Below are 14844 nucleotides of genomic sequence, written 5' to 3' on the forward strand. Positions count from 1 at the left end.
CTGTGGACTATGTGCTGTCAAATTCAAATCATTTATTCTCTAAGTAGGCCGCAATGGGCTCTTTTACACGTCATATACAGGACGTCCCAAGACCATGCCACATGGAGGGAAAGTATCCCAAACATTTAGATAGACAATTTCACTGAAAGGAGACCTCATCCGGATCTTAAAAACAATTTCAACTGCATTCATAAATTTCCGAACCATCGCCTGTCTGAACCAGGAATCGAAACTGCCAAATGGTAAAAAAGTGGACTTACAGGCAGGTTTGGAGCCGGCGATCTGCATGTGCGTCTTGCATATGGGACAGTTGTACTCGTAGGTCGGACTCTGTTCCTTCTTGAGCCGGTACTGTTGCGGTTCCGCCTCCGGGTCGCACATGCCGTGGACGTACCTACAAGGATACACAGGTTAACATTTGAGGTGTTAGAGAAGGGTGCGGTTAATGTTCGCATAGTAATAAGTAAGATTCCTAAAAATATATAAGGTAAACGTACGAGTGCTCACTACTGTCCCAATAGTTGGCATCTTCAATCTTATTTCATTAGCAATAGAGAAGACAGTAAGGGTGTCGTCTATTGGGCATTAGCGTGTCGAGCACTCGGACAAACAGCTGACTAAATTCTGTGGTGTTAAGGAAAAAGGGGATGAGTCAAAAAAAAAATATCGACTCATCGCCTTATTGCCGTGACACATAATAGTGTTTTGAACCAATGAGTGCAAAAATCTACCATTTTTAAATTTTTTTATGACTCAACAACACCTTTATTAGTCCGTTAGTTAGATTTTCAAAAAATATCAGACATATTTTTTCTTTATTCAATTAAAACAAAATATTACGGACATTATAGCCGGTTAGAGTTACGTGTGACGTCACCATCATCATCATCATCACATACGCCGTAGGATGTCTACTGCTGGATATAGGCCTCCCCTAACGGCACACCTACGTACACTTTTTACTAAGGAGTGACGTCACGGGCCTCCACTCTCAAACTATGACGCGCTTCATCTTTGTCATTTCTTATTTGATTGACAAAAGAAAAAATCGTCACTACTTTGAAAAAATCTCGTATCTAACATCAATATGTCTACAAAATTGAATCTTGACATAATGTTCATAAAGTCCACTCAGAAAAATTATCTATTTTGAGGTACGAGTTTTTTTTAAAGTAGTGACGAAATATGTGTTCCGTTATTTTCTTATAATCTTACTGAACTGAGCCTCAGCACTTCCAAGCTGGTCGAGAATGCTTCACGCGAATCTATCATCAGCCAGAAGACGTTTACTGTTGAACAAAGGCCTCCTCCTTAGAAAGCCACAATGAACGACAACTCGCCACTTGCAAGCACCGGTTAACCGCAACTCTCACGATATTCCAGTCCACCTAGTGGGATGCCTGCCAACACTTCGTCTTCCGGTTCGCGGTCGCCACTCGAGATCTTTTCTCTACCAACGGTTATCTGTTCTTCGAGCAATGTGGCCCGCCCATTCCCACTTTAATTTGCATGCAGCTATGTCGGTGACTTTAGTTCTTCGACGAATTTCCGTATTCCGGAGTACCTGGATATAGTAGTGGTACAGCCCCGGATCTACGATTTTTTCGAACCGGGGCAAAACCTTGATGGTGGCCGCCCCCTCCCTTCAGTGTTTGAGAAAAACTGTTAAAACTGCCAATGAGTAGCATTTTCCTTCTTTTCTTCTTTGCCCCCCCTTAGATCCGGGGCTGGTCTATAATTACCTCTTGCAGGCGGTGCACCGTATCATGTCGCGGTAGGCGGCGGCGCGGTAGGCGCGGCGGCAGAGCGGGCAGCACGAGCCCTTGTTGCGCTGCTGGTAGCACGAGTCGCACACTGTGTAGTGCGCGTGCCAGCGCGACGACGGACCCGCGCCCGGCGACCGCGCGCCGCAGTCCGAGCAGATGCGGCAACACTGCAACAACATAACTCCATACACTATCTCAACAAGTGTTACCATCTCATTCTTAGACCTGGTTCCCACTTGTCATATTGTCGGGCAAAGATTTATCGGATGTTCCAGTGGCAAAAGATTTTCGCCCGACACGATTTTCTATAGAAATGACTTACATCCGGCACGAAACAGATCCAACACCCGACAAGTGGGAACAGGCTCTTAAGGTCTCCTAACGACTAACGGAACCATTATAGTTCCGTTCTGTCTGTCCGTCCGTCCATCCATATATCGCAGGCATTTTACTCAAAACTTGCAAGACAAATATTGATGAAATTTTTAATATACCTAAGTGTATTACGACGGCATGGCCGCTACTTAATTTGGGTATTTAATAAGAAAAATAAATATTTTTAGGGAGGGCACTCCATACATTTAACAAAGTGAAAAAAAAAATTGGTGTAGCAAATATTTCGACAGATCTTTTAGAAACACTAAGGATTCTAGATTGTAATTTTGTTGATTAGGTGAACATTTTCAAAATTAATCACTCCAAAAGTTGCAGTTGTTATTGCAGATAGTGCTCCACAGTTGGCAAACTATTGCTAAGCTAAGTGACATAGAATGGCGTTGGGTTACCTTGCACTTCCACCCGTACTTGGGCACTGTGGCCATCATGGGTCGGAGGCAGGTGGCGTGGTAGGTCTTATCGCAGTGCTCGCAGGTGACGTGGCGCGAGTCGGCCGGCGCCGCGCCCGCCGCGCACTCCCCGCGGCACACCTGGCACACGCGACACGAGCGGCACGACCAGCCCGCGCGGACGCCTGCAACACGACCGCTGTTAACCTCTTCACCGCCACAAACAAACGAAGTGACGTGCTCCGTACACCACAGAAGGATTAATTTTGAGTTGAATGTTGGTCATGTATAGATGACTGTGGCGTGTGAGGCAGATAGGGATTAACTAGGATCATTCGTGAATTATGAGCATTTTTGGCTTCTAATCCCAAGTTAAATGTTAGCCTGGTTTAAGTAGTGTTAAAATGTATGTAGCTGTCATTGCTAAACCAGGGTTAGTAATTTAAGTTTTTAACCCTAGACCGTGCATGCAACCGCAAGAAATTAAATTCGCTTCCGTCGTTTATTTTTTTGAAAAGTATAGTTTGGATAGTATGTTTGCGCTTACCATCAGGTGAGATGGAGGTGACACAAGAGATTAATCGCTAGTCAGGTTTAAATTACAAAAACCGGCCAGGTGCGAGATGAACTCGAGCTCAGAGGGTTCCGTATAATTCTGTAGGTTTCTATGAATATCCAAAAAGCTTATAACAGGAAGAAAACAATAAAAACGCGAAAGCCTATCTTGCTGAAATTACTATTTCTTTTTCTCAGCTCAGTTTTAGTCAACCCATTTAGCTGGTCTTTAAAAAAGATTACATTACATTTCTTCTTCATTACCGTAATTTAATAAAATATACGAAAATTGCGTGTTAAATCTCCCCTTTTAACAAATTTTGCTATCTTCATCATGCACCTACTTTTCTCCGTCCGTTTATTTTCTCCACCCTGTATCACATTAGCGACCACATATCACTACGCGTCACGCTTGTACCCAGTAGCAGCGATTTTCCACTTTACAGCTAAATCTACCTAAGAACAGAGAGCCCAACCGTCGTTTCTTGTCACTGAATGTGTTAAACAAGACGTTACCAGGCAGCTGCGCGAGACCCACGCAGGTTCCGTGGTAGTGCGCGCCGCAAGTGACGCAAGTCATCAGGTTGGATATGTCGCCGATGGTGCGGCAAGTGCGGCACTCGATGTCCGCAGCACCTGCACAACAAACGTATGTGAAACAATATGGATATACATGATCACCAGAAACCATTCATAAGTGCTTGCTATAGCCTAAATTGAATAAAGATATTTTGACTTTAGACTTTGATTTTGAAACCAGAATATTTATATTTACCAGTACATTTCGCTGCTTAAATACAAAGCAACACAAAACAAAACAAAACGAGTTTAAAAAAAAAACCTGTTGCAAATTGCTATTTGAAATGCGATTTTTGCGATGAAAAAAACTTATGATTTTATTTTTTATTTGTGTCGCTTTTGTATTTAAGCAGCAATTTATTATCTTCTGTGTATTAACATGAAAACAAAAGAAGATTATTACAATATTTGTAGTAAGAAAAAAATAAAAAAAAAACAGGCTGTAGTTAGTAAACCGAAAAAAAAGATAATACAAAAAAAGTAAAAGATAATTTGTCTAAATGCACCTTGTCAGGTTTCGTTCTTCTTGTGTATGCCCCAATCAGTAAAGCATAAAAATAAATACAGAATGACTCTAGCCGTAAGTATACACACCTTTGTTGGTGTACTTACTATGGTAATTGTTATTATACTTACAAATAAGAGGTACTTGATACAAGTGGTCCTTGCAGAACGACGATTTGGTCTGGAAGTCCATGAAACCTCCGGAAGCGAGGATACAAGGTAGATGAAAGTATTTACTGCAGCTCATCTGAAAATATTTTTTTAGACTTTAACAACTTGGTTACACTTAAAAGAATCATAGGTAAGTACTACAATTAAAAAAGTACGAACTAATATTAATGTAACTCTTGAATTAATCAAATATCTCAATAACTAATGAATCGAATTGGATGAAACTTAAACTAGTCTATTGTGAATAAACTCACTTTTTATTACAAAAACCACAGATATAGGTAGTGCCACCAGAGTTGAGCTCGCCCACATGAATATGTCATGTACCTAGTGAAATGACAGTGGGATTTTGACATTTACTCATTCATTTCACTTAATCTCCTTTTATGCAATCAGTTCTTCATGTACCTTTGTGTGTAATCCCTCACTTCAACTCTCGTGGCACTACCTAAAATAGAGTTAGAGATAACCAACAACAGCACTTTACCTTGCAAGGAATGCTTGCACCATGTCTTAAACAAAAGGCACATTTTCTAGTCAAGGCGACCGTCACAATTCCTTTAATTCTAGCTTCCTCCATCTGTTCCTTATCCTCGTCTGAGGAAGCCGCCGCCACCTGGTCGTGGAAGGGCGGACTGAACTCAAGGCAGCAGCGGTGGATGTAGAAGGCTCCAGAACTGACCACAGCTGGGAGCTCTATGGTCTCTACATGGCCTATTATTGAGAGCTCGTCTGTGTGTTCCATGTTATATAAAGGTGTCCTGAAAGGAATAAGTCAGGTATTCAAATGAAAAATAATACTGCTATGATCAAGTTGTTTCTAGAGTACTCCTGTTGAGAATTTCATTATTAGGTTTCTTTCAACAAAAACTTTATTCAATTAAATTAATATCATATCATATCATTATACTCCGCAGCACAGAATTTGGCGCACTCTACATACAAAACTGCCTATTACTGCGTACATTTGAGGGCCACATTTTTTGCCGCTCTGTACACATATAGGTATCACAATTCAATTCAAGTTTCTATCAGTATCTGTAAATACATTTTTTGTCTTCTTGCCATCTTTCTCTCTCTCTCCTCTCTCTCTCCCTCTCTTTCTAAGTTAAATTCTGATTAAGTTGGCCTTTCTATCTTAAGGGAAAAACAATATTATTATTATGAGGATTAAAGTTTTAGAATTTTTCATATGATTTTTCCAGTGTCTATAGTACTTGCATTGTAGGATGGTGCGGGTGACAGTTGTCAATATCACAAGCTGAGAGTCAAAGTGTTAAACTTGAATCGATAAATAATATAAAATAAATAATTAATTTTAATATTTTATTCTGAGTAGGTAGGTATACAATTTTAATTTAAGGAGTTAGGTTTAACCATCGCAAAAGTATGCTTAATCTTGTTGTGTTTGCAACAATTCACATTTTCTTGCACAGTTTCAAATGGAAATTTATTAAGTATGCGAGGCAGAGTGGACGTCACTCTCTGGCCATAAACATTATCGAGACAACAGGCATTCATATTGAGGCCATATCCATCCCATCATCATGTAATAAGACTGAAGACCTAATTCATTTTCTTTTGGACTGTGATCAGAATAAGGACATCAGAGACAGGTATTTGGATAGTATGGGCTTGTTCAATGGAGGTGTAAATGTAATTCTGAGTCGACCGCTTTCAGAGGAAGCGATGCTGATTTACAGGTTCATTAGACAGGCCTTTGCATCCAGAGACGTGGCTTCAGTGCAACGGAGAGCGTAAAATTTGTAGTGTGGTGTATATAACTAAGGCTCCCCATGAGGCTGACATAGTCACATTTGGTGTACTAAAGCCTTGTTAAAAAAATATATCCATCCCAGGCTAGATTTTGAACTTTATTAATTGTATTATAAAAATCTGATAGCTTCGATTTTATTTGTATAACAAAGTTCTTTGTGTCAAATATTTAACACCAGTCATTTTCAGGCCACAACTAAAATATACTTCGATAATTTAGACCGCAGCAACTTTTTTTGAGTAAAACGAAACACGCATCAAGTGTCACCCGCACCATCCTACAATGAAAGTACAATAGCCACAAAGGAAAATATTAAGAGTTCAACTTACTTGCACTTGTTAAAAGCCTTTTGCCGCCTGCTCAGTGGTAGTGCTAACGGATGTTGGTTAGGATCCACAAGCTCAGGGGGAGGAGAAGCAAGACCAGGTGGTACGGGAGTAGTCGGGGTGCTGGTTGGGGTTGGGATGTTTGTGGGAGTGGCTCCCCCAGAGTTGGAAACTGTTGGAGTGGTGCTACCGTCTCCTTCACCAATGTTACAGAGGAACTGCCTCATCTCGCCTTGGCCAAGTTGACTGCGCTCCGTTAAGTTGCAAAGAGCACAAGACTTGCCCGGCCTGGAATAAAAGATTTGTTAAACTTGTAACTTTGTAACTGAAATAAAAAATCAGCCAAGAACATTTTTCATACAATTAGGCTATTGTACTGCTTTTGTCAAACTTAAAACCTAAAATTCTACAAGTGCATCCAAGCGTAACATTTTGTGTGCTCTGCTACCCCTTTGGGAATACAGGTGTGATGTTTGTGTGTGTCTGTGTGTTGTGTGTGTGTGTGTGTGTGTGTGTGTGTGTGTGTGTCTGTGTGTGTGTGTGGTGTGTGTGTGTGTGTGTGTGTGTGTGTGTGTGTGTGTGTGTGTGTGTGTGTGGTGTGTGTGTGTGTGTGTGTGTGTGTGTGTGTGGTGTGTGTGTGTGTGTGTGTGTGGTGTGTGTGTGTGTGTGTGTGTGTGTGTGTGTGTGTGTGTGTGTAATTAGGCCCTAATAGATCCATACCATATGTTATGTATATTTTCTCTTATAATGGTGTTGCAAAACAATAACAAGTGTCTGTTATTAAATACATTTTTGTAATATTATAATGTATATGTATAATGACTTAATAATGCAATAAATAAATAGTTACAAGCTATAAAGGGAGTTACAGTATTAAAAAGATTAAGAACCCCTTAGTAAGTGTTAGTTTCATGAAGGAGTTAATTGAAATAAAGAAGCACTGATTATAATATAAAGAATGCAGTTCTTTCTGCATTCTTTCCAAAATACTGACCATTTTTCGGGCATGAATGGTGGTTCCTCAGGAGCTGGCATGGTGAAGTCATCCTCATCCATGATGTCATCCAGGGCATCATCACGGCTGCCTCGGTGACGCTTGGCTCCTCTCACAGAGCCAGCACCACCCCTGTATCTGATGAAAGAGTACCATAAGGTTGGGATAATTTGGCCCTTGGGATTAACTGGTCCTGGTTTTATTATTGCTTTGAGAATATGGCTCTTTGCCATGTGGTTGGTGTAAACTGACCGATCATGTTTTTATTTTACGTTTCATTTAATATTTTTATGTGGTTTTCATATGGGCCAAAGTAACCCCCAATGGGTCATAATACCCGGACCATATCAGATGAAAATTAATATACCTACTACTAAAACTAAGAATTAAGCAATTTATGTTTGAATATAAGTGGTTTACCAATTTTAAACAATTTTTGTTATTAGCAGAACCTTTTTTCAAGGAAATCCAAGATTTCCTAAGATTTAAGATTTGTTTTCTGTTAATTTCATTTGTTTTTATGTACTGTAAAGAGTTTTACAGTACAATTTGATAGCACATTAAGTACAATAAGCCAAAGAGATGTTGGTTCAAATCCACCACACCAGTTTTTTTTTTTTTTAAATACTTTAGAAATCATAAGAGTAATCGTGAGAGTTAATCATGATAATTATTGGAGGCTAGCCAATGACCAAACCCCAAAATATGTGAATTAAAAGAGTACCTTCCTTTGAAAATAAGACGGGAGACTCAGTATGGAACTGTGATAGTACTTACCTTCTAACAATTTTGCCCTCTCTCGCAAGCTTTGCACCTTCCTTACGCGGGCGGCCGGGTCCACGGCGGCCCGAGGTGAAGAAAGGGCGCGCGTACGGCTGGTGGTGGAAGAATGCGGGCTGCGTGCCGCCGTGAGGCGACGCGGGCTCCTCGCCGCGCGGCGACGACGCACACGACGTCGGCGTCGACGCGGGGCCTGCGTAGAAATCTACGCAAACAATAACTCAAAGCTAGTGACAAAGTGCCAGCACATACAATAATTAAAAGTTAATTTGAAAGGTCTGAACGATGCCCGAAAACCTTCGACGGTTTCATAATGAATTTAATGAGGCTACTCACCAGAAGACGGAGGCGCTTCGCCTTCATCCTCCGATCCGTCGTCTACTAACAAATCCACGTCCAAAACACCTTCGTCCGGCACATCCATCTAAAAAACACAGTTAACCACTCAAAACAAGAAACAACACTTGAAACACAGCTCCAATGGCTTCCAACATTATTTACAACTTGCTTCGATGTATAAACCACCGCCATAGTGAACGACAAGTGGATTGCAAAGTAAACTTCCGAACTTACCGCGAAGTCTCGCGATGGACTGTACTACAGTTAATGTTATGACAAAACAATCAAATTTGGTGGTGAATACATTTTCAATAATAATTTACTTTAGTACAAATACATAATAACTAAAAAAAATAGCAATACAACTTTCGCAAGCTATGCAGCAAGCGAACGAACGAACAGAGTCAGTCAGAGAATATTAGAGTAGAGACCGAATGAAATGAAATTATGAACGAATGATAAAAGAGAAGCGCAAGTTCCGAAACCGATGCCTTTTGGTCAACAATATAAAAATATCCGATGTATAATTTAATGTTGTTTAATAGTTCTGAGTTAATTAAGAAAAAAAAATGAAATTAAAGTCTGAAAACCGACACTATTTTTTTCACATTTCCGAAAAAGTAGACACTGTAGAATTATTAGAAAGGAGCAAAGATTACGAACGGATTTCAATTCAATTAATAGTGATGGACTGAAATGATCTTAAAATGTCGCTGGAATCGATTAATATTAATCGATTATAATTATATTTTTTTAGAATAAAAGAATGTAATGTATTATTTTGTGGTTCTTTGATTGTGATTTTTACGATGTTTATTTTGCTTTTTTAATATATGTATGAACAGCCTAATTGTGTAAAAAGATCATTTTAGGTTGCTTTATTGTTTAACCTTGAATCGGTACAACAATGTACTCTGTGGGTACAACTTACGTGTCACAAAAGTTCAACAACTCACAAACACATCAACACATGAACACACACTATCCAAGCTAAGTCTAAGTACGTACGTCGTTCGTACATACAATTTCATTCATAGCGTTTCAGTGTGCGTGCAAAAGGAGTACGTGTCGTGCCAGTGTTTAATCATTTTAATTTTGTTTATAAATATTATTAATTAAATTAATGCACCATGAAGTACGCTTTTATGACAGTATTCATACTTGTAACTTTAAGTATCCGAGGCGAATCATCATTATTTGAGAGTGATTCGTGTTATTCTTTCGGTAGCGGTAATGTTTTCCCCGGCGGCGCCAGAAAAGTTGATCATAAATTACAAGTTACCAAAGCCGTAAGTAAGTATGACACTGACCAACATGGTTTTTATTTAAAAAAATTACTTCATTAATGTACATATTAAATAGGTATTCTGTAAAATGTGAAAGCCTAATGTATGCTAATCACATTGTGCGATACGATAACATTTAACCTAAGCTTGAAATTAGCTTAGCCACCCCTTTGATAAGGTTGTGGAAATACACTAGTACAGCGCCACGACAATAATGATATAGGATACTTTAAAGTATGGCTCGTTTTTACAAATCTTTCAATTACTTAAGCTGGTTTTTGAAAACAATAGAGTAAAAATAAATAAATTGAAGATTAAAAAAGTACAAAAATGTATATTAATAAAATATATTATTGTGTTATTTCTGGGTATTTTTGTAGGATACAAATGTTAGAGAATTACATTGTTGAGTTTTACATGGCCAGTAAATTATGCTTAGCTATACATAATGTCAGTCAGTAGAACGATAAAGAGGTACCACACACAGTACACACACAGTTGCTTGGTCGGTTGCCTGTGCCGGGCGTGCACATTGATTGACAATGAACCCAGAGACCGATCTCGGGAATTCTGCGACACTTATGCCCAGTAAAATTTTACCAGCTATCTCTTTTTACTTAGACTCCCTAAGTTGTTATCCCTGTATACAAGTGAGATTGAAACCGACAAGGTGCAATAAAAATTGCAAATAAGAAATCTAACGTTTCTACTCGTATCTATCTAATACCTTTAAACAAGCAATTGTTGTAATCAGAATCTCAGAAATGGTTCCAACGATTTTGATGAAATTTGGTACGTAGAGGTTTTCAAGGATGACAAATTGATCTAGCTTGGTCTTATCTCTGGGAACACGCTAATCAACGAATTGAGCCCGAGCAAAGCTCGGTCGCCCGGGTACTTCTACTCAATAAACAGATTTATATTTCAGATGTTTGAAACTAACTAACCAGTTACTTATTTTGATTTCAGTTTCAAAGCCTGCACCTGAGTGGGAAGCGACAGCAGTCATCAATGGCGATTTTGAACAACTTTCTTTGTCAAACTTTAAAGGAAAATACTTAGTTTTCTTCTTCTACCCCCTAGATTTGTGAGTAAAAAAATGAATAACTTTAAAATTACGAATTTTCTAGGATGAAAATCTCTAAATTTTAACACCGGTTATAAATCTTTCAGTGTACCAAAAAACATTTACAAAAATAAAAGTACATATTACAAAATAATAAATTAATTGCTGTATCATGATTTCCCAAAGATAAAAACCATGGTGAAACAAAGTCAGTTGCTTATGAATCTTTTGATAACCGAAGTAAATTGTGCTGATTTTTTTATTGTTTCAGCACCTTTGTATGCCCAACTGAAATATTGGCTTTCTCTGAAAGAATAGATGAATTTAAAAAAATCAATACGGAAGTAGTGGCATGTTCAGTTGACTCTCACTTCACTCATCTGGCATGGATCAATACACCAAGAAAAGAGGGTGGCCTCGGCAAAATCAATATCCCACTTCTTAGTGATCTCAGCCATTCCATTGCTAAAGATTATGGCGTATATTTAGAAGATTTGGGGCACACCTTAAGAGGCTTATTCATCATTGATGACAAAGGTATTCTGAGGCAGATAACCATGAATGATTTGCCTGTTGGCCGATCGGTTGATGAGACACTAAGATTAGTTCAAGCATTCCAATATACAGATAAGCACGGAGAAGTATGTCCAGCTGGATGGAAACCAGGACAAGATACGGTATAATACAAAAATTAACTAAGCATAAATTAATTAAGTAGATCAAAAAATGAAAAAGAAATTGCCGATGTGGTCAGAAGGTTCTCGAATGGCGTCCGTGGTCCGGGAGACGAACTGTCGGTAGGCCTCCAACAAGATGGAGTGACGACCTGTTTAAGATCGCTGAATCTCTGTGGATGCGGAAAGCACAAGACCGGTCTGAGTGGAGAGCCTTGGGGGAGACCTATGTCCAACAGTGGACGTCGTTCAGCTGACATGATGATGATGATGAGATCAAAAAAACGATATGTAGATTTCGACCTACCTTTATTATGTAATTACATTTACATTACACTGACCACTATGAATAATTTATTTGGGTTATGTATCGGCAAAAAATATTTACTTAGCAAATTATTAGCTCCCAAACTATTTATCCCATATTTTTATTTAGGCGAAATGTTATTTATTTCCCAACTCAACGTTTCGCACTGATATCATTTCCAGACTAATGATTTGATAAATTATTACTATGCAAATTATTACCTGTTTTTTTTTAAGATGTAATTTATGTTTTCGTCAAATATATTGATTGGCATACGTTAATTTAGCAACATATAATTATTGAATGGCATCCAACCAACTTTCCTAGTGGCAGTGATCCTGGCTGCTATAAAAAAAACCTAACATCGAAGGCCGAATGAAACTGGCGAAAGTTTGGTTGCTAAGTGAAATTTGACGAAACATATTTTGCCGAAAAGGCAGTACACCAATTTATTTGCATTGTGGATAACTAGAAAAAAGCAAAGCTTGCCGCATTTTTTTTCTTATGTAGTGCATAATTATATATTTTTTTGCAGATCATTCCAAATCCCGATGAAAAGAAAAAATATTTTGAAAAGGTGGCGAAGAACTAATTAACATTGAAATTACAAATACCTATTGTTTAACTAATTACTTTAGATTAAGTAATCGGCTCCTGATAAAAATGAAGTGAAGGTAACTGTAACCTTCCTTTTTTACACTTAAATCACAATTAGATACACTAAGCAATGAAAGAAATATTAATATTTACAAGTTCCGTTAATACCTACTTGCTCTCTTGCCATTTAATACTTTGTCTTCATTACGATACTCCTATTAACTCGTTTTGTTTAAAAAAAAGAAGGGGGAAAGATATGATTATTTTGGATTACTAATGTATGTGCAAAAAACTTTTCCCAATGTATCACATCCCAAAATATATTACTCTAGTTATCATTTATCAAAAAATCATTTGCCAAAAAAATTTATCGCAATTTTACAGTTAATATTTTTTTTTTTGCCAAATTATTATTTCACAAATAATTACTTAGTCATGTTTCATATTACCAAGTATTATTTAGTAAAATGTGTCGTTTGGCATAACGTACTCTTCCGAAAATAACGCAGGACATAATAACCTACTTTTCTAGGAGCAGTTCGTTTCTGTGGGGGGCGCAGTCTAACCTCATCTACTTTTCTGGTAGCAGTTGGTTTCTGTGGTTGGTTTTTGCGAAATATCATTTTGAACAAACTTTTTTTGGAATACAATATTAGCCAAAATAAAACGTTTGCTTAATAAACGTTTGTCGTAATAAAATTTAAATGAACTAAAATAATTTCCTTGCTCACCCGCGAACTTACGATAGCTAAGCTTATGCAAAATATTCGTGTTCAAGCAGTTCCTCCACCTCCACACTGTAAGAACACACACAAAGCACACAAACCCATCTATCACCACCACCACACTACACTGACGCGTTTCGAACTCAACCAGAGCTCATCTTCAGAGTGACACAACCGTACACCATGCTACCAGTTGTTAGACATCTCTCTAACAAAACAACTAATGAGCAAGGAAATTATTTTAGTTCATTGATATGGACCTCCGCAAAGTAACGCCTGATTCAATAAATTATGTAATAAAATTTGAAAAATTAAAATTATGCCAAATGATAATTTGACCAAATAAATAAAATACGAAATGTAAATATGCTAAAGATTCGTTTGGGAAATGAAACTACTGCGATAAGTTTTTTGGGAAGTGAAATTTGTCGAAAAATATTTTGCCGAAACGGCAGTACGCCGATTACTTTATAATATTAACTCACTTTTTTTACTCCGTTATTTTTTATACAAAATCCAATACTTTATAACTTTGTCCGTTATCATATTTTTTTCCTCATAAATTAAGTATGCTTGAATAAATAAATATCATCACTTTGGATTGGGTAAGACTGATAATGTTAATAACACTATAAAATAAAATTATTTTTGTAATATTGTTTCGTGGCATTCAATTCAATTACATTTAGGGGCTGTTTCACCATACATTGATTAGTCTTAACTGACGGTTAAATGAGATGCCATCTCCGTCTATTCGAACAAAACAAATAGAGACGGCATCACACCTAGCCGCCAGTTAACTAACACTAATCAATGGATGGTGAAACAGCCCCTTAATTTTATTCCTTGTAGATTAGCCAACTAAGCTATGTAAATGGAAAACTGTATCCACTGGGTCTGGTTGTCTGATTAACAAATTTCATTGAAATCTTTTAGAATTTTTTGCTTAAAGGAAAGAAATAAGTATCCATTTCTACGATTTACGTTTATTTTAACTGGATATTATCATTATAATTTTTTTGAAAAGGTTCCATGGTGGCTCATGAGTTAAAGTAATTTGTAATAATAATAAAACCTACTTAATAGGTGCCTACTTGCATAATAAGTTTTTTTTTTTCATTCGAGTTTTGGGGTGATACCTACAATATCCGCCCCGGATGCCACCCATGCTAGCTACGCCACAGACCATACATACTTCAATTAGGTATGTGTATGAAATTAATTCCTAAATTATCATTGTGCGTGCGAAGAACTACACCCCAGTTCTTTCGTTGTTAAAGGTCTGTCCCAAGCAGTGGGAGGTATGATGACCATACTAGGTGATGAATCTATGACCTCTTAAAAAAAATGTACAAACAAGCATCTTAGAGTATGCCTGGGGCCTTGTAAACCAACAAATTTGTAGCCCCGTTGGTAAAAATCTGAATGTCAATGACAAGAAAAAAATATTATTTTTATGTAAGCAAATTTATCTAGCTTTTGCTAGGCTCTGAGCGTGGACCCCGTGCGCCCTTATGGGAATCACGGTAGTGTAATTACTGTACACAAGTGTAAATAAATTAAAATAAAACATTTAAAGAACTGCAAGTATTTTATTAAATCTGTTACAAATT

At 37.8% G+C, this 14844-nt stretch overlaps 2 protein-coding genes across 3 annotated transcripts in view; one reads left to right on the forward strand and one right to left on the reverse strand.

Moving 5' to 3' along the window:
• LOC141427306 (uncharacterized) overlaps positions 1–8984 on the reverse strand; it is a 67366-nt gene extending 58382 nt beyond the window's left edge. The window contains 11 exon segments of the mRNA XM_074086631.1: positions 261–394; positions 1743–1933; positions 2552–2736; positions 3623–3742; positions 4322–4436; positions 4848–5121; positions 6467–6751; positions 7458–7595; positions 8235–8442; positions 8574–8661; positions 8811–8984. Coding sequence (XP_073942732.1) covers positions 261–394; positions 1743–1933; positions 2552–2736; positions 3623–3742; positions 4322–4436; positions 4848–5121; positions 6467–6751; positions 7458–7595; positions 8235–8442; positions 8574–8661 — 1738 coding nt within the window. The 5' untranslated portion in view covers positions 8811–8984.
• A 594-nt stretch (positions 8985–9578) lies between these two features.
• Prx4 (Peroxiredoxin 4) lies at positions 9579–14813 on the forward strand. Of its 2 annotated transcripts, none has more exons than XM_074086633.1 (4): positions 9579–9869; positions 10832–10949; positions 11200–11605; positions 12445–14813. In XM_074086633.1, exons 1-4 carry the CDS (start codon positions 9707–9709, stop codon positions 12499–12501), a joined length of 744 nt encoding a protein of 247 aa, XP_073942734.1. In that variant the 5' UTR covers positions 9579–9706; the 3' UTR covers positions 12502–14813. The 2 variants fall into 2 exon arrangements, with proteins under 2 accessions (XP_073942734.1, XP_073942735.1); XM_074086634.1 differs by lacking the exon at positions 9579–9869 and adding an exon at positions 10389–10450.
• Positions 14814–14844: the final 31 nt, after the last annotated feature.

Source organism: Choristoneura fumiferana, chromosome 4, assembly GCF_025370935.1.
Source record: "Choristoneura fumiferana chromosome 4, NRCan_CFum_1, whole genome shotgun sequence".
In the NCBI taxonomy this organism is placed as follows: domain Eukaryota; kingdom Metazoa; phylum Arthropoda; class Insecta; order Lepidoptera; family Tortricidae; genus Choristoneura; species Choristoneura fumiferana.

Coding starts and splice junctions, on each gene's coding strand:
- Prx4 (XM_074086633.1), top strand. CDS start 9,707: ATGAAGTACGCTTTTATGACAGTATTCATACTTGTAACTTTAAGTATC. Junction 9,870..10,831: donor ACAAGTTACCAAAGCCGTAA/GTAAGTATGACA, acceptor TTTTGATTTCAG/TTTCAAAGCCTGCACCTGAG. Junction 10,950..11,199: donor TTCTTCTACCCCCTAGATTT/GTGAGTAAAAAA, acceptor TTATTGTTTCAG/CACCTTTGTATGCCCAACTG.